General features: G+C 46.8%; 1 protein-coding gene across 19 annotated transcripts in view; it reads left to right on the top strand.

Annotated features, from left to right (window-relative positions):
• The window catches only part of NLRC5 (NLR family CARD domain containing 5), a 95,248-nt gene that overhangs the window by 31,286 nt on the left and 44,902 nt on the right, over positions 1-19,060 (top strand). For 10 of the 19 annotated variants that reach the window (XM_081514264.1, XM_081514258.1, XM_081514252.1 and 7 more), the window contains exons 2-11: positions 4,692-4,803; positions 4,918-5,258; positions 6,932-7,296; positions 8,118-8,177; positions 12,596-12,664; positions 13,861-15,535; positions 16,797-16,880; positions 17,026-17,109; positions 18,457-18,540; positions 18,668-18,757. In XM_081514264.1, coding sequence (XP_081370390.1) covers positions 7,002-7,296; positions 8,118-8,177; positions 12,596-12,664; positions 13,861-15,535; positions 16,797-16,880; positions 17,026-17,109; positions 18,457-18,540; positions 18,668-18,757 — 2,441 coding nt within the window. In that variant the 5' untranslated portion in view covers positions 4,692-4,803; positions 4,918-5,258; positions 6,932-7,001. Of the gene's footprint in view, positions 1-4,691; positions 4,808-4,917; positions 5,259-6,931; positions 7,297-8,117; positions 8,178-12,595; positions 12,665-13,860; positions 15,536-16,796; positions 16,881-17,025; positions 17,110-18,456; positions 18,541-18,667; positions 18,758-19,060 lie in introns of all 19 variants that reach the window. The other 9 variants (XR_014060620.1, XM_081514257.1, XM_081514260.1 and 6 more) reach the window with 3 other exon arrangements.

Below are 19,060 nucleotides of genomic sequence, written 5' to 3'. Positions count from 1 at the left end.
TACAGTCCACAGGGTCACAAACAGTCGGACATGACTGCAGCGACTGAGCACAATGTTACTTTGTTCCTTTTTACTGCTAAATAATATTCTGTTGTAATGACATACCATATTTTGCTTACTCATTTGTGAGTTATGGGAATTTTGATTTTTTTCACCTTTTGGCTACGAGGAATGATAAACATTTGTGTATATGTTTTTGTGTAAGTGTATATATATCATTTCTCTTGGGTATAAACCTAGGAGTAAAAAATTGCTGAGTTATAACTCTGGTTAACATTTTAAAGAACTGCCAAACTTTTCCAAAGTGGCTGCACCATTTTGCATTCCCACCAGCAGTATATAAGGGTTCCTGTTTCTCCACATCCTCGTTAACAGGTGCATTATCTTCTCTTTCATTGTAGATATTTGAGGGGGTATGAAATGATATCTGGTTGTGGTTTTAATTTTCCCATACAGAAAAATTTAATTACTTAATTTAAAAATAATTCTTAGAAAAACAAATAAAAGAGAGGATTCCCAGGTGGTCCAGTGGTTAGGACCCTGTAATCTCACTGCCGAGGGCCTGTGTTCAATACCTGGTCTGGGAACTAAGATCCCATGAGTAGTGTGGCATGACCAATAATAATAATAATAATAATAATAATAATAATAATAATAATAATAATAATTCTTTCCATTTAAAATACTTGTATTACTATATGTTTTAATACTATGTATTTTTCCATATTTTCCCCTCTCAATACCATTGATCAAATAGTGGATTTTAAATGAGTGTGAAGCTAATTTGAACTCACTTCCATTCCTTAGATCAATTTGTTCTATTTTAAATCTGGCACCATCAAGTTTTAATGACAGTTACTTTATAAAGTGCTTTTGTTTGGAAGTCTCTCCATTATTGCCTGCCTTTCCCAATGAATAGTCTCTGATATAATTGCCTTCATTTTTTTTCTTTACTAATTCTAGTTCAAAATGTTTTTTATGAAATAGTTAAGACACGCAAACATTTGTCATAGCTGCCATTTTTGTCTAAATGATCATTACTATAATTTTACCAAGTTCTCAGAAGTATCCTATTGTGTTGTTTTTAAGGCATTGCTTTAAATATGCCTATTAAGTTAGAGGTTTTCTTTCTTTTACTTTCTGTAGTCACAGGAAGGCTTGTCCTAGTTTGTTATAGCAATTCTGGCTGTCATAACAGAATACCATAGGCAGGGTGGCTTATGCAACACACATTGATTTCTCACAGTTCTGGAGGCTGGGAAGTCCAAGGTCAAGGTGCCAGCAGATCCAGTGTCTGGCAAGGACCCTCTTCCTCATTGGGGGATGGCCACCTCCTCGTATTATCCTCCTCACACGGCAGTGAGCAGGGAGAGGAAACACATCTCTCCTGCCTTTTCTTATAAGGGCACTAACTCCATCATGAGGCCTCCATCCTCATAATCTAATTACCTCCAAAAGGTTCTGTCTCCAGACACCATTACACTGCAGACTTAAGCTTCATCATATAAAACTGGGGGGAACACAAACATTCAGTCCATAGCAAGGCTTTATCTCAATTTGTTTATGCTTCTCTTCATTTCTTCTGTTAGAATCTGACAGTTTTCTTTTTTAAGAAAACCATTATTACCCCAATAGCTCTTCAACTGGCTGTATTTTTTTTTTTATTTCTAAGTACAGTACTTACCTCTGTTATATTAGAATGTGCTCTTCTTTTTTAAAATTTACTTTATTAAAGTATAGTTGATTTACAGTGTTGTTAATTTCTGCTATATAGCAAAGTGATTCAGTTATACATATGTCTATGTTGTTTTTCATATTCTTTTCAATTACGTTTTATTATAGATATTGAATGTAGTGCCCTGTACTATACATGGGCTTCCTTGGTGGCTCAGATGGTAAAGAATCTGGACCTTGTCGCTTATCTACTGTATGCATAATAGTTTGCATCTGATTATCCCAAACTCCCAGTCCATTCCTTCTCCCACTGTCCCTACCCCCTGGCAACCAAAGTCTATTCTCTGTGGGTCTGTTCCTGTTTTGCTCCATTTGTGCCATATTTTAGATTCTACATATAAGGATATCATATGGTATTTGTCTTTCTGACCTACTTCACTTAGTATGATAATCTCTAGTTCAATTCATGTTGCTGCAAATGGCACCATTTCATTCTTTTTATGGCTGAGTAGTATTCCATTGTATACATGTACCACATCTTCTTTATCCATTCATCTGTTGATGGACATTTAGGTTGTTTCCATGTCTTGGCTGTTGTAAATAATGCTGCTGTGAGCATAGGGGTATGTGTATCTTTTTGAATTATAGTTTTGTCTGGGTTTTGTCCAGGAGTAGGATTGCTGAATCACATGGTAACTCTATTTTTAGTTTTCTGAAGAATTTCCATACTGTTTTTCATAGTGGCTACACCAATTTACAACAATGTGGGAGGGTTCCCTTTTCTTCACACTCTCTCCAGCATTGGTTATTTGTAGACTTTTTAATGATGGTCATTCTGACTGGTGTGAAGCGGTACCTCATCATAGTCTTGATTTGCATTTCTCTAATAACTAGCAATGTTAAACATCTTTTTATGTGCCTATTGGCCATCTGTGTGTCTTCTTTAGAGAAATATCTATTTAGATCTTTTGCCCGTTTTTTGATTGAATTGTTTGTTTCTTTTGTTACCGAGTTGTATGAACTGTTTGTATATTTTGGAAATTAAGCCCTTGTCTATTGCATTATTTGCAGATATTTTCTCCAAGTCAATAGGTTGTCTTCTAGTTTTGTTTATGGTTTCCTTTGCTATACAAAAGCTTGTACATTTGACTAGGTCTCATTTGTTTATTTTTGGCTTTATTTCTATTGCCTTGGGAGACTGAGCTAAGAAAATATTGATGCTATTTATGTCAGAGAATGTTTTGCCTATGTTCTCTTCTAGGAGTTTTATGGTGTCATCTGGTATAATTGTTAGACCATTTTGAGTTTATTGCTGTGCATGGTGTGAGGTGTAAATCAGCTTCATTGATTTACATACAATTGTCCAGCTTTTTCAGTACCACTTGCTGAAGAGACTGTCTTTTCCCCATTGTATTCTCCTTTGTCAAAGATTACTTGAGCGAAGCTGTTCGAGTTTATTTCTGGGCTCTCTATAAAATGTGCCCTCTTGATGTGGATTGATCTGAAGTCTGGAATTTTGTTGTTACCTTCCTCATACTTCTTAGATACTCCATCAGTGCATACTTTGATCTTTTGCCTTTCTTCCATTCTTCCACGTGCTTTTTAGCCATCTTTTCTTTTGTCTGTTCCTTGTTAGACAAGATCTCTGAAGTTGTGTTACATAGACATTTGTACCAGTGTCATTTTATTTTATGCTTATTTATTTATTTATGGCTGTTCTGGGTCTTCATTACTGCTCAGGCTTTTTTCTTTAGTTGTGGCAACCGGGGGCTACTCTCTAGTTGCAGTTCTTGGGCTTCTCGTTGCCATGGCTTCCCTCGTTGCAGAGCACAGGCTTCAGTAGAGTGGCCCGTGGGCTCAGCAGTTGCAGCTCCCGGGCTCTAGACACAGGCTCAATGGTTGTGGCCCACAGGCTCAGTTGCTCCACAGTATGTGGGCTTTTCCCAGATCAGGGATTGAACCTGTGTCCACTGCAGTGGCAGGCGGATTCTTTACCACTGAACCACCAGGGAAGCCCTATTTGTTTATTTTCATTTTCGGTTATGCTGGATCTTCATTGCTGTGCATAGGCTTTCTCTAAAAGTGGTGAGCGGGGCTACTCTCTAGTTGAGGCATGTGGGCTTCTCATTGCTGTGGCTTCTGTTGTTGCAGAGCACAAGTTCTAGTCTCATGGACTTCAGTAGTTGCAACACTCGGGCTCAGGAGTTCTGGAGTGCAGGCTCAGGAGTTGTAGCACAAGGGCTTAGTTGCTCCATGGCATGTGGAATTTTCCCAGACCAAGGATCAAACCCATATCGCCTGCATTGGCAAGCAGAGTCCTATCCACTGTACCACCAGAGATGTCCTTATTTTATTTTTTATTGATACATGGTTGATATAAAATATTATATAAATTACAGGTATGCAACATAGTGATTCACAATTTCTACAGGTCATACTTCATTTATAGTTATTATAATAAAGGAGCTAATAAAACTAATAAAATGATCATCATTTTATTGTTCTCTTGGTGAGACAGTGATCGGTGCCTCTGGGTTTTCTCATTAAGAAGGATGTTTACTCTCAATTATTTAAAAACTTCTTCATGATGTATTAAGAGAGAAAGCTGCACATTCTAACCTCTTTGAGGTTTTATTAGGAAAGAAGGCTGACATCTTTGGTAAGGGTTATTCCATCTTCATTTAATAAATTAGCTGTAATAAATCTACTGGATTGGAGGGGTATGTAGTGACGTAACAAGTCACTATAAGGGGAATATTCAAATTGGAAGAGTAAGAGGGGCATCCTCTGGGCCAGATGTGGCGGGAAGTGACACCAAGGAGGGCTGGGCTGTGCACAGTCCAGGGACAAGAAGAATCTTGCTTGGGGAAGAACAAGATCTGTACGTGAAGATGAGAAGGCTGTTTCTGGGTTGATGTCCTCAGAGGAATTAGGAGTAAGGGTCAGTGCCTTCTTTACAGAATTCCTCTTGGGACGTGGAATAATGATGAGAGAGTGGTCTGTCTCCTCTCTCTTAGGAGCCTCTCCTGTGGAAAGAACCTGAAAATCCAGATCCAGGACTTGGCCCAGGAACTCTGGAGACTCTCTCTATGGACATCCTAGAACATCTATGATGAACCAGGGAGCCAGGTCAGTGACCATCACTTCGCTGAGGATCTGTCTACTATAATCCTCTGTCTCCAAGGCTATTTGCTACTGACTTTCACAATAACTAATAATGATATAATGTGTTTTTTCTTCCAGGGCTGGTTATTTTTAAAGAGCTTATTGTCTTACTCCAAGGGGACAGAGCACTCATGGTGGAAACAAAGGCATCATGTTAGACTGGCTGGGGGAGAAATTTGAATTTGAAGGACTTTCCCAGAAATTATATTATCCAGGCACTCCTCACTTCTGCCTGGCACATTGCTGCCCTGGATGAGTTCTTTATGGGCCGCATGGATTTGGACACTCTAGCCCAGTAAAGAAGCCATGCCGTAGGCCGTGGTCACATCCCCGTGCCAAGATCACACAGAGGCCAGGGATTAGCCCTTGTCTGGTGCCACCTAGGACTCCCAAGCCTTGGAAATTAACTGGCCTGAGAGGTAAGAAATCTCAGTTCCGAGCATGTGTCCTCCATAGACTTACATGATGATCTCGGGTATGTCCTTTACCCTTCCCCAGCTTAGCCTGTTCATCTGTTGAGTGGGGATGGTGATCCCTGCTCATGCCATAGATATGAGCATGTTTCTTGAAGTCTCAAACTCTGTGCCTGAGCTAGGAGTTGTTGCTATTAGTTTGGTTGAAGAGGGGTGACCAGAGGGAGCTGGGGACGTGTGCCCAGTAGGTCTCTGCTGGGCGTCAAGGGAGAAGCTGGAGTCTGAACCCCAGAACACATGGTGTTGGCCCCAGCATCTGGGAGTTGATAAGGCTGGCCCCTGCATGGGCCTCCTATCTTCTTCATGGTTAGAAGTAAAGTCTCTGGAGTTGTGAGGATTTGATGAGACACATAAAGCACATAAAACAGTGCCTAACATACAGTAAGTGCTTTCTGAGCATTTATCTCTGTTATTAAGACAATAGTGCCAGAAAGTACATTTGGAAACGTTCTAGCATATTCCACCATGTGATGGATAAGCAGTTAGTTAATCTATAACTTTGGATATTTAGGTTGCTTCCAATTTTTAACTATTAAAAATACTCTTGCAGTGTACAGTTTTGTAACTAAAAATTCTGTTTAAGTCCATGATTTTGTCCTAAGGCCAGCATATTAGAAATGTAATTGCTGAATCAAAGGACCTTCAGACTTTTTAAGCTTTCACAAAATAAGTGCTCATTGTCTCATTTTAATACTCCTACCAGCAAGTTGTTTGAGTTCCAGTTTAGAAGGGGAGAATTTGCTTAAAGAGAAGAGAGGGTCTGTATTAGCTAGGATTATATTTCACTGTGAATAGCAAAAGGGCCTAAGCAACAGTAGTTTAAACAGAATAGAAATGAATTTCCTTGTCATGTATTAGAAATTCAAAGTCAGAGAGTCCAGGACAGGAAAGCTTTACTCCCCACCTTCCTCAGCGCTGGCTTCTATCTCACAATCCAATATGGCTTCCGAAGGTTTGGCCATCACATCACCATTCCAGCCAACAAGAAGAGGTTAAGAATGATATACAACATTTCCACCAACATCTCATTGGCCAAAATTTAATTACATGAGTGTATCTAGCTACAAGGGAGCCTGGGCAATAGTCTATTTCAGATAACTAGGGTGTTATTTAGGTGTTCTAGTACTAAGAGAAGGAAATGGCAACCCACTCCAGTATTCTTGCCTGGAGAATCCCAGGGACGAGGGAGCCTGGTGAGCTACTGTCTATGGGGTCGCACAGAGTCAGACATGACTGAAGCGACTTAGCAGCAGCAGCAGCAGTAGCAGTACTAAGAAAGAAGAGAAGAACAAATACGAGGGGACAGCTAGTTGTCTCTGCCAGAGACAACTTAGCTCAGACAGAGAGCAGCACAAATGGGTCCATGGAAACAAGAACAAATAAAGCATTATCAGGGCATTATCCACAGGGGATGAACTAAATCATCTGGACCCATGACATAGGCATGGATTATTTTGGCAGAGAATACAGAAGAAGGAGATTCATTTCTGAGCCTGAGCTCTGGGCAATGCCATCGTGACACTGCAGAGAGACCACTTCTCTATCTTCTATGTCCATCTCTTCTCTTCCCCTTAGCTGTAGGGGTTGGTTTCTGACTGCCTCTCCTGGCTTTCCCACAGCTCACCTGTCCCCCAGCTCACCTACTTCGCAGCTCACCTGCCTACCTGGTCCCTGCAGGGTCAGCTCCTCATGGACCCCATTAGCCTCCAACTAGGCACCAAGAACCTGCATGGATGGCTCGTGAGGCTGCTCAGCAGAGACCCAGAATGGCTAAATGCCAAGGTGAAGTTATTCCTCCCCAACGTGGACCTGGGCTCCGGAAATCAGGCCACAGACCCCGCACAGAGGGTCATCCTGCAACTCCAAAAACTGCATACCCAGGGTCCTACCACTTGGAAGTCATTCATCCAGTGTGTGTGCATGGAGCTGGATGTGCCGCTGGACATGGAGGTGCCGCTGATGAGCACGTGGGGCCACGAAGACGGTAAGAGTGGCCGTGGGAGGTGCAATGCTGCCAGCTAGTGCCTGGGGCCTGGGGAGCCAGAGAGCCCCAGGCGAGGCCAGGACTTGCCTGGGTCACACAGAGACATGTGGCCAATCCAGGAACAAACTTCCACGTTTCTGTGCACCTCCCAGAGCAAATGCCCTAATGCCACCAAGTCTGCTGGGGTCCTGGAGGACTCCTCCTTCCACCTTGTACCATCCCAGTGGCCCAGAAAGGCAGGATGCATAGAGAAAGGACCAGGTGACTCCTTCCTGTCAGGAAATTCCCAATATCCCATACTGCCCAAGAGGTTTCTTTTTGCAAAGAAACAGTCCTAGGGAGAGCCCTCTGACCACCACTTAGGGGCAGGCTGATTGGACTCTGTCCTGTTCAGTGAGCATCCCTTGTGCTCTTCCATTTACAGAGCACTGTGGGGACACTCAGAGCACTGATGGTGTTCTTGGAGAGGAAGTGAGAGCTCATTCAGTAACTCTACAAGACAGAGTACAGGGCAGATGAGGGTGCACAGTGTACACATGCGTGGATACACAGGTGTGTGCTTGTGCACTGGCAAGAATAAACACATGTGCATGCACCCATATACTTGTACATGCACAGACCTTTAGTATGCACGTGTTTCTGCCCCCAGCTGCCTTCAGGGCTCACAACCAGCTGTGCCCTCCACAGAACGCCAAGTGTAGATTTCTGGCTTGCTAGGAACACCTGCTGAGGGATGAGCCCTGAGCCAGACACGGGGCCAGAGCTGGTCCCAGGGCATCCTAGCACATCCCCATGGCATATCATCTCCTTCCCTCTTCCAGGCTTCCCCAGTCTTCTGGAAATTGGCGAGGAAAGCCAATCAGACTCTCAGCTCCAACCTGGTAAGACCTGGGATTGGGGAGTAGGGGTGGGATGTGGAGGGTGGGATGTGGAGGGTGGGTGCACGCTAAGTCCCCCACCTCAAACCCAGAACAGGCTGTTGGCGGCTGATCAGAGCCATTTCCATAAACTAGCCTCCTCATGCTTGGACCCATTTGTGCATTTCCCATGCCCCTCACCAGGGCTCCCAGCCTCACATATACCCCATTTCTGCCCCTCAAGGCTTTGGCTTGTTTGATAGCTTTTCCCATGGGCCTCACCTGGAGCCTCCTGGGAGAGTTTGAGGTTGTCAGCCCTTAGCCACTGCTGGAATCCCCTGCCTGGTTTCACTTGGGGAAGCCCGTTCTCACTTCCCTGTCCCTAAGCCTCAGGGCCTCAGGCTCCAAGCCCACAGACTCAGTCCTCTCACCATTTGAACACCCTCAGACCTGACACTGACCCACAGTCTGCTGTCCACACCCAGGGAGCCTCTGACTGATTTTCTGGTGGAGCACAGAGAGATCAGTGATCAGATGGTCCACCTCACTGATTCACCACACTCTTCAGGACTTTTCTTTCCTTTTTGTTCCATCTTTCTTTTTTAACCATGGTCAATTATGTAGCGTCAAATTTACCATCTTAACCATTTTTAAGTGTACAGTTCAGTGTATTAAACACATTCACATTGTTGTACAACCATCACGTCATGTGAGAGGCACTCAGGTATGTCCGATTCTTTGTGACCCCATGAACTGTAGCCACCAGGCTCTTCTGTCCATGGGATTCTCCAGGCAAGAATACTGGAGGCGGTTGCCATACCTTCCTCCAGGGGATCTTCCCAATTCAGGGATTGAACCTGTGTCTCTTATGTCTCCTGCATTGGCAAGCGGGTTCTTTTCCACTAGCGCCACCTGGAAAGCCCATGACCACCATCCATCTCCAGTACTCTTTTTTCATCTTGCAAAACTGAGATTCTATACCCATCAAATAATAACTCCCCATTCATCTCTCCCCCAGCCCCTGGTAACCACCATTTACTTTCCATCTCTATGACTTTACTCTAAGTATGTTGTATAAGTGGAATCATACAATATTTGTCTTTTTGACTGGCTTATTTCACTTATCATAATGTTTTCAAGGTTCATCTGTGTTGTGTCATATGTCAGAATTTCCTTCCTTTTTAAGGCTGACTAATATTCCACTATATGTATAAATCCCATTTTACTTATCCATTCATCCTTCGGTGGACTTTTGGGTTGTTTCCATATTTTAGCTATTGTGAATAATGCTGCCATGAATATGGTAAACAAATATCTCCTCAAGACCCTGTTTCAATTCTTTTGAGTAAATGTCCAGGATCCCGGTTCATATGGCAACTCTGTTTTTAACTTTTTGAGACACCTCCATAGTGTTTTCCACCGAAGTCGCACCACCTTACATCCCTTCCAACAGTCCACAAGGGTTCCCGTTTCTCCACATCCTCGCCGACACCTTTTTTTTTTTCTTTTTGATAGTTGCCATCCTAATGGATGTGAGGTGATATCTCATTGTTGTTTTGGTTAACATTTCCCTAATGATTAGCAATGTTGAGCATCTTTTCATGTGCCTATTGGCCTTCATATTTTTTCTTTTTTTGGAGAAATGTCTGTTCAAGCCCTTTCCCTATTGTTGAGTTGACTTCTCTGTTTTTTTGTTGTTCTTATAGGAGTTCTCTCTGTATTCTGGATATTAACCCCTTATCAAATACATGTTTTGCAAATATTTTTCCTATTCTGTGGGTTGCCTTTTTACTCTGTGGGAACAGTCTTTTGATGTACGATTTTTAAATTTTTTATAAAGTCCAGTTTTTCTATTAATTCTTTTGATATCTGCGCCCTTGGTGTCATCTTCAAGAAATCATTGCCAAACCTAACGTCACAGCTTTCATCTTATGTTTGCCTCTAAGAGTTTTATTGTTTTAAGTCTTGCATTTAGGTTTTTCATCCATTTTGAGTTAGTTTTTGTATATGGTGTTAGGTAAGGGTGCAACTTCATTCCATAGCCTCTGGATACCCATTTTTCCCAGCACTGTTGAAAAGACTGTCCTTTCCCCCACTGAATGTTCTTGGCACCCTTGTCAAAAATCACTCGACTGTATATGTGAGGGTTTATTTCTGGGCTCTCTATTCCATTGGTCTTTATGTCTGTCTTTATGCCAATACCACACTGTTTTTTATTACTGTAGCTTTTTAGTAAGTTTTGAAATCAGAAAGTGTGAATCTTCCAGATTTTTGTATTTGGGGGATTGTTTTGACTACTTGGGTTCCCTTGAGTGTCCACATGAATTTTAGAATGGACTTTTCTATTTCTGCAAGAAAAAAAAGCATTGGGATTATAAGGGCATTGAATCTATAGATCACTTTGGATAGTACTGGTATTTTCAACATTAGTAAGTCTTCCAATCCATGAGTATGTCATATCGTTTCGTTTATTTATGTCTTCTTTCATTTCTTCCAGTGACATTTTGTAGTTTTCATTGTACAGATCTTTCACTTCCTTGGTTAAGTTAATTCCTGATTCTTTTTGATGCAGTTGTAAATGGAATTGTTTTGGTGATTTTCTTCTCAGATTGTTCATGTATAGAAATGTAGCTGACTTTTGTGTGTTGACTTTTTATTCCTGCTACTTTGCTGGATTCATTTATTAGTTCTAACAGCTTTTTTTGTGGTGTCTTTAGGGTTTTCTATGTATAAGATCCTATCATTTGCAAACAGAGATGATTTTACTTCTCGTTTTCAATTTGGATGTCTTTTATCTCTTTTTCTCGCCTAATTGCTCTGGCTAGAACTGCCACTTCTATGTTGAATAGATGTGGTGAATACCTTTTTCCTGATCTTAGAGGAAAACGTTACAGTCTTTGACCATTGAGTATGGTGTTTCTGTGGTTTCAGAACCTTTATCTCTATAGAAGTACTGACTTTTTACTTACAGGTGTACATGGTAGTAACATCACCAGGCTTTAACAGAAAACATTCTTTTGGACCATAGCCCATCAGACTACTCTGTCCATGGGATTCTCCAGGCAAGGATACTGGAGTAGGGTGCCATTCCCTTCTCCAGGGGATATTCTCAACCCGTGGATCGAACTCACGTTCCCTCCATTACAGGTGGATTCTTTACCACTGAGCCACGAGGGAAGCCCCATCCTAGCTCCCCAATAAATCAAAACTGATACCTGACCCTTCTGTCCCTTATCACTGAGATGGCGTAATTGTCACCTGGCTGTAACTAGGTCTGGTTGATATTTAGCTGAGTCCCTTATTAGTATTAGTAGTCCCTTATTAAAATATTGAAATACAAGGGAATTCCCTGGCAGTCCAGTGGTTAGGACTCTTTGCTCTCACTGCCAAGGGCCCAGGATCAGTCCCTGGTTGGGGAACGAAGATCCTGCAAGCCACACAGTGTAGCCAAGTATGCATACTTGGCTACATATATATATATATATATATATATGCACGCACTCTTACTCTGATTGCAGCCCCTCTTTGGGACCCCTGGCTTTCCCTGCAAACCAGCAACTAAAAACTTAACACCTGGCAGGGTAAGGGGCCTGCTTCAGGGCCATTCTGACTGATCACTAATGCCTGGCTATAGGAGTATCCACCTTTACTTCTTTTATTTTTTTTTTAGACTTTTTTTTATGTGGACCATTTTTAAAGTCCTTATTAAGTTTGGTACAACATTGCTTCTGCATTTTGGTTTTTTGGTCCTGAGTCATGTGAGATCTTAGCTCCCCTACCAGGGACCCATCCTGCACCCCCCGCATTGGAAGGCGAAGTCTTAACTACTGGATCACCAGGGAAGTCCCCTGCTTTACTTCTTAAAATCCTTCCATCGTCCTCTTTCTTCCTCCGTTTCTTTCTGTCTCCCCTTCATTCTTGTTCTCCTTCCTTTCCCAACCTCTTCAGAAAACTATTAGTTCTTGAAAATCCATGCACCCAGACAAGAACTCATGAGACTAGTGAGAGCAGTGAGGATGTGTGGAAGAGGGGAACTAAGGGGGGCAAAGCACACGGATGCAGGAGGGAGGGCACAGGCCTGACCAAGCCTGCGGGAAGCTCCACTTTTCTAACCAGGAGTGCCCTCGACAGAGCTGGGTCCTTTCCAAGCCGTTTAGTGCTTAAGGCTATTGACTGTGGGCCCAGCTCTCTGCATTCTGGGCTGGGAGGTCCCCAGGCCCAGAGCCTCCAGCCCTCTCACTTGGACCCAGGGTCCCCTCTACAGACAGAAGCTGATGTGGACACAGCCTTTGCTTGCTTTCGGCCTTCACTCAGTCCTTGAGTGTAGATATTCTCGTCTGCCTGCTGCCTGTCTGTGGATTGGAGTTTCCTGAAAGTGCTGGGTACCTCCTCAGCCCGGGCCCCCAAACCTCACCCCTTACTCCTCCTTTCTTTCCTTCCAGGCCTCAAGCGGCCTCATCAGAGCTGTGGGTCCTCACCTCGCCCAAAACAACTCAGGAAGCAGCAACAAGGTGGGTACCAAAGTGGGAAGTGGATTGCGTTGGGGCAAGGACCCAGACCCTGGACTCTGTCCCCTGATTACAGGCTTCCAGCTGGTCAGGGGCCCCCTGACTCTTGTCTTCCAGGCTCCCAGGAGGGCAAGAGAGGAGGTCCTAGGTGGGCAGAGGAGGGAGGTGGATCTGGCAAGGAGTCCTTGCCAAGCCCCCAGGGGCAGGACTTCTGCAGAGACGAGGGAGCTCAAAGCATCTTGGAGGTTGCAGCTCCATCACCCAGGCTTTTCTGGGGATGCTTCCAGGTCCTCAGGGTTTAGGGAGCCCCAGGGATGTGACCAGCGTGACCTCAGAACTAGGCTCTCAATGACCAGGTTAGGGCTGAGCTGGATGCCGGGATAGAAGCCTTGGGGGTCACCGGAGAGACATGGAGGCTACTGAGGACCAGTCAGGACGGACAGAAGCTTCTCTCATTCTCCACCAACTGTCCCACCAGCTGTGATACCCAGCCCCATCAGGCATAGCCAGAGGATTCACAGCTGGTCAGAGGATTTGCATCTATATAAAATAGGACATTTGTCAGGGGTCCCCCTTCTCTGTGGGCATCTCCAGTGTCCCTCAGCAGTGACCCCGAGCCCTCCCCTGAGCTACCAAAGATCTCCCAAATAACTCAGCAGTTAAAGTCAACACCTGGCACTGTAGGTGTTGACTATTGACCAGTTTTGGAAGTTCTCATTGGTCAGTACCTTGGCCCATAGGTGGTTGGTGCTCATCCTCGACCTTGCAGAACTGAAATATTGGGGGGGGCGGTGTGGCAAAGGCAGGTTACTCTGGTATCACAGTAAAAGTTTGTTCCAATAAGATATTGCAAAGGAAGTGCCCCCCTTTCCTCTCCCCCATCTTTTTGAAAACTTTACGCCACTTAAGTTGTTGCAAAACAAACAAGAGCCATAATCCACACATCCCCATTCATTATTTCCATGTGTGAATGGCAGCCAAAGCCTGTGCTTCTGTACAGCCAGTTAATTTTGGGAATTTGGGTGGCACAAGAGCACCTGTGTGCCCTTGCCATCTCTGCGCCCACACCCACACACACATGCAGAGCTGAGGCTACACGCTCCCAACGACCTGATGAGGGGGAGGGGCGTTGAGGGGAGGAAGGGGAGCTGGGGGCAGGGAGGCCTTCTGCTTTCATGCCATCTCCCTGTCCTCTGCAGAGTTGGCCAAGAGGTACCTGCAGCTACTGAGAACTTCTGCCCAGCAGCGCTATGGAGACAGGACCCCTGGGCCAGGGCAGCCATTGGCCTTCTGCCAAGCCTACATCCCTCCAATCTTGCGATGGAGCCGGGCCTCGGTGCCCTTCCACACTCAGGAGGGCGCCATGACAGGGGAACCCAAGGCAGAAGATGGCGTCGACGTGAACATTCAGGACCTCTTCAATACCAAGGCCAGCAAGGGCCCGAGAGTGAGGGTGCTTCTGGGGAAGGCAGGCATGGGCAAGACCATGCTGGCCCACTGGCTCTGCCAGAAGTGGGCTGACGGTCAGCTGGACCGCTTCCAGGCCGTGTTCCTTTTCGAATTCCGCCAGCTCAACCTGATCACAGGTTCCTTGACGCTGCCGCAGCTCCTTTTTGACATGTACCTGAGGCCCGAGGCCAGCCCCGAGGCCGTCTTCCAGCACCTGAAGGAGAATGCGGATGGAATCCTACTCATCTTCGATGGGCTGGATGAGATCCTCCAGCCCTGTTCTGACAAGGAGACCGCGGATCCCGAGGACCCAGCGTCAGCCCTCACCCTCTTCTCCCGCCTCTGCCATGGGACCCTCTTGCCTGGCTGCTGGGTGATGGCCACCTCCCGTCCAGGGAAGCTGCCCGCCTGCCTGCCCACTGAGGCGGCCACGGTCCACATGTGGGGCTTTGATGGCCCACGGGTGGAGGAGTATGTGAATCACTTCTTCAGCGACCAGCCATCCCAGGAGGCAGCCCTGGCGGAGCTGCAGACAGACAGACACCTCTGGAGCATGTGTGCGGTGCCCGCGCTGTGCCAAGTCGCCTGCTTCTGCCTCCGTCACCTGCTCCCGGGCAGGTCTCCAGGCCAGTCTGCAGCCCTCCTGCCCACCATGACGCAAAGCTACATGCAGATGCTCCTCACCCTCAACCCCCAAGGGGTCCTGCCTGCTGAGCCCCTGCTGGGTCTCGGGGAGGTGGCCCTGAGCGGCCTGGAGTCAGGGAAGGTCATCTTCTCCACAGGAGACATCCCTCCATCCACCCTGGCCTTTGGGGCTGCCCTCGGCCTGCTGATCTCCTTCTGCGTGTGCACGGGGCCCGGGCACCAGGACACAGGCTACGCCTTCTCCCACCTCAGCCTGCAGGAGTTCTTTGCGGCCCTGCACCTGATGGCCAGCGCCCAGGTGGACAGAGAGGCCCTCATCCAACACATCACCCTCCATTCTCGCTGGGTGCAGCGGACGAAAGCCAGACTGGGCCTGTTGGACCACCTTCCCACTTTTCTGGCCGGCCTGGCATCCCACACCTGCCGCTCCTTCCTCAGCCTCCTGGCTCAGCGGGAGGAGGAGTGGGTGGCTGCCAAGCAAGCGGCAGTCCTGCAGGCACTGAGGAAGTTGGCCACCCGTCGGCTCACGGGGCCCAAGGTTGTACAGCTGTGCCACTGTGTGGGTGAGACGCAGGAGCCTGAGTTGGCCGGCTTCATGGCCCAAAGCCTCCCCCAGCAGCTGCCCTTCCACAACTTCCTGCTGACCTATGCTGACCTGGCCTCCCTGACCAACATCCTGGGGCACAGGGATGGCCCCATCCACCTGGATTTTGAGGGCTGCCCCCTGGAGCCCCGTTGCCCTGAAACCCTGGCAGGCTGTGGGCAGGTAGAGAGTCTCAGGTGAGAGTGAAGTCAGGGGAGCTCTGGGGAGGGCCTGGGGACATCCCTGGGAGAGAACTGGACTTTGGGGGGAGTGGAGGCCAGCCAGTCTGGCAGACCCCTGCTGAGAGAAGCAGAGTAAGAATCTTGAATATCACAGCAGGGACTTCTCCAGTTGTCCAACAGTTAGGACACCATGCTTTCAATGACAAGGGCACAGGGTCAGTCCCTGGTTGGGGAACTAAGATCCCAGAAGCCACGTGGCATGACCAGATTAATTAACTGATTATATATAAAGAACAGATGGGCCCCTCCTTACTGCCCTTTAGCTTACAACACAGTGAGGAAGCTCCATGCCTTGCCAGGAACTCTGGGGTCTAGTTAGATGTCCTCTAGTCATGGTTTCTGGATTCAGTCTTGCCCTCTCTTTCCCTCAGTCGTGGGCTGGAACACCTGATCCAGGATGTGCTGCTAGAGCCTGTTGGGTTTGGATAGGTTATTTAACCTTGCAGCCTGAGTTTTCCTATCCCTCAAATGAATCAGTAATTGTACCTAACACATAGGGTTGTTGTGAGAATGCATGAAAAACACTTCTTAACACAGTTCCTAGCACACAGTAAAGGCTCAATATGTGTAGTAGCTGGGGAAAAAAAGGCTGCAGTAACAAAGAACCCTTCTCTTCCCTGGCCAAATACAGTGGATTAAATAACATAGTTTTTATTGTTATTATTCTTATAGAGGACTCAGAGATAAGTGGTCCAGGTCAGTGGGATGGCTCAGCTCCCATGATCATGCCGGGGCCCTGGTTCCTTCCATGGTTGCTCCATCATCTCCTAGGATATCTTGATCTGCATGGTCACAGACACATCTGTGCTCTGGTGTCGGGGGAAAGTTGAAGAAAGAAGATGGATTAGTCATGCCCAATGTGTTAAAGCTGGTCCTGGAACTAGGGCACCTTCTTTCCACTCCCATTGCAGTGGTGACAACATAGTTGGAGTTGTATGGTCAATACTGAGCTGCAGGGGAGGCTGGGAAACACCACCTCTGTCTGGGAAACCATGTTCCCAGTTATAGCTATAGTGGAGGGTGGGTTTTGGTGGACAGTCAGCAATGTTTGCCATATATGTATTTGTTACTATTGCAACAATTACAACAACTATTACTACTGCTACCACTGCCATTACTGAATTGAATTCCTCCTCTCAGAGGAGGGATAGATGATGACCTCCTCTAAGCCCTGCCCACCCTTGATCTTCTGCAACTTTGCCTCTTCCTGTGGCAGCTTTAAGAGTAGAAAGTGTGGGGACGCCTTTGCAGAAGCCCTCTCCAGGAGCTTGCCGACGATGGGGAGACTGAAGAAGCTGGGGTGAGTCAGGCCTTAGAACCGAGACACATCCTCAGCTGGGGATGCTTGAAACTCCCCTCCCTTCCCTCAACCCTACACAGGGCAGATTCCTGGTCTACCCCCTTCCACATCCCCATTCCTCCCGCCATCTTTGCTTCTTCTGTAGGTTAGCAGGAAGTAAGATCACTGCTCGAGGCATCAGCCACCTGGTACAGGCTTTGCCCTTCTGCCCACAGCTGGAGGAGGTCAGGTGAGTGATCTCTAGGAGGGCTCACTGGCTGAGGAGAGGATTCACTGCCCAGGGCCCCCCTTAGGCCTGGACTGGGTGCTGTGTATTCTGTTAGGGTCTGGCCAGTACTTCTTCAGTGAGACCCAGAGAGAGGAGGCATCAGCCTGAGAAACAGGTGGGACTGGGTCCAAACTCAAGGCTCCCAGAGAAGTGCTAATATTTTGGGCAATCTTGAAGGAGCTTGAGTTTTGAGGCTCCCTCCCCTCTTTCTGTGACCCTGAGAGAAGGGATGGCAGTGTGTAGGCAGGTGCTCTTTGGGTACACATAAAGGCACGAAGCATACACATACCTTCACATTAATGTACATATGTATATACACACTTAAACTCACCTGCTCACTTGAGTACATGCCCCACTTGCATGCAAACGTGCAGCAGAATATGCCTGCACACTTAGATCCACATACACATCTAAACACATACGCACAAATATACTCCTGCCTTGTATCTGTGATGTGTGACCTGAGAAGGGTGGGGCCAGGGATCCTCTCCAGCAGTTCCCTGGCACGACCTCTGCTACCTTATATGGCACCTTTATGAGCTTTAGAAGTCACCCCTTCGTCCAGGCAGATGCAGCCAGCACCAGGGTGCACTGCTTGTTGAGAGGAGCATTAGCTGGACTGGGCTCTACTCCGCCCCCTCTGCTGAGTGTCTTTGTTCACGGTCACTCTGGGTGATTTGAGAAAAGATGAAGGTCACTCTCAATAATTACAAAAGAGAAGTAAATGTCAACAAGTTCACTGTCACCAATCCTTTGTCCTGACCAAGTGGTTACACAAAGAGCCACCCTTACACTCTTCATCTCTTTTGTCCCTCTGGCTCAGAATCCAGGCAGAGCTGGTTGTAGACAGGTGGGAAATGTGAGGTCAGAAAGGACGGTGCTTAGCTTAGGGTTCTGGATGAATTAGAACCAGAGATGAGGCTGGAAGCTGCTTCTGCTGTGTCCCAGTCTGCTCATCACCTGGGAGCCTAGAGACCCTGATGAACTCAGGTCTCAGGCAGATCCTGAGTTACAGCCCTGAGCTCAGGGCCCTGGGTCTTTACACCCCTCCTCATGAGACCTCACTGTCCATCATCTGCATCCCCTGGGCCACCAGGCAGAAACTCCCCAAAGGGCACTGAACAGGGACAGAAGTAAGGCCATCAGAGGGCCTCCCCTCCCACCTGGGACTGCTGGATACCATGAACTTCTTGTGGGCCCCTGTCTTGTGTCTCCTGCATGATGATGGTCATGCCTGTCACCTGCCAACTGGGGCTTCCAAGTCTCCCAACTCCAGGGCTGAGGGACTGGGCCTTGGTCTCTCTGCAGCTTCCAGGACAATCAGCTCAAGGACAGGGAAGTGTTGGACATTGTGAAGGTACTCTCTTGCCTACCACGGCTCCGGAAACTTGAGTAAGCAGTCTTTCTACTGCCCCTGCCTATGACACCCTCCCCACCCACCCATTCTTTGGAGACAAAGAGAGTCTGGGGTGGATGGGAAGGGGGATTCATTCCTGGCACCCTTGCCACAATCATGCAGCCTGAGCCGCAACAATGTCTCCGTGTCAACACTACTCTCCTTGACAAAGGTGGCAGTCACGTGCCCTACCATCAGGATGCTGCAGGTCAGGTGAGCAGGAGTGGGGTCCTGGCCTTCAGGGTCTTGAAAAAAGGGGAGGAGAAAGTAGGGGATGGGAAAAGGAGGCGGCCACTGGTCTGTAAGACCTATGTGTTTATGTGTGAGTCTGTTTTACTCACATTGATATCTTCAGAGCCTAGCTCAGGCTGGCACCTCATGCTCAATAAATAGTGAATGAATGGAAAGATAAATAGATGAATGGGTGGATGAATGAGAGAATGAATCAGCAAATCTAGGAACTATCAGCAGAGTGGAAGGAATCCTGAGTCACATGTCGCTCTCCATGGTGCTGAA

This window comes from Giraffa tippelskirchi, chromosome 7 (genome assembly GCF_054371585.1).
Source record: "Giraffa tippelskirchi isolate mGirTip1 chromosome 7, T2T-mGirTip1v1.2.pri, whole genome shotgun sequence".
In the NCBI taxonomy this organism is placed as follows: domain Eukaryota; kingdom Metazoa; phylum Chordata; class Mammalia; order Artiodactyla; family Giraffidae; genus Giraffa; species Giraffa tippelskirchi.
This window is presented reverse-complemented; position numbering and strand designations above follow the sequence as displayed.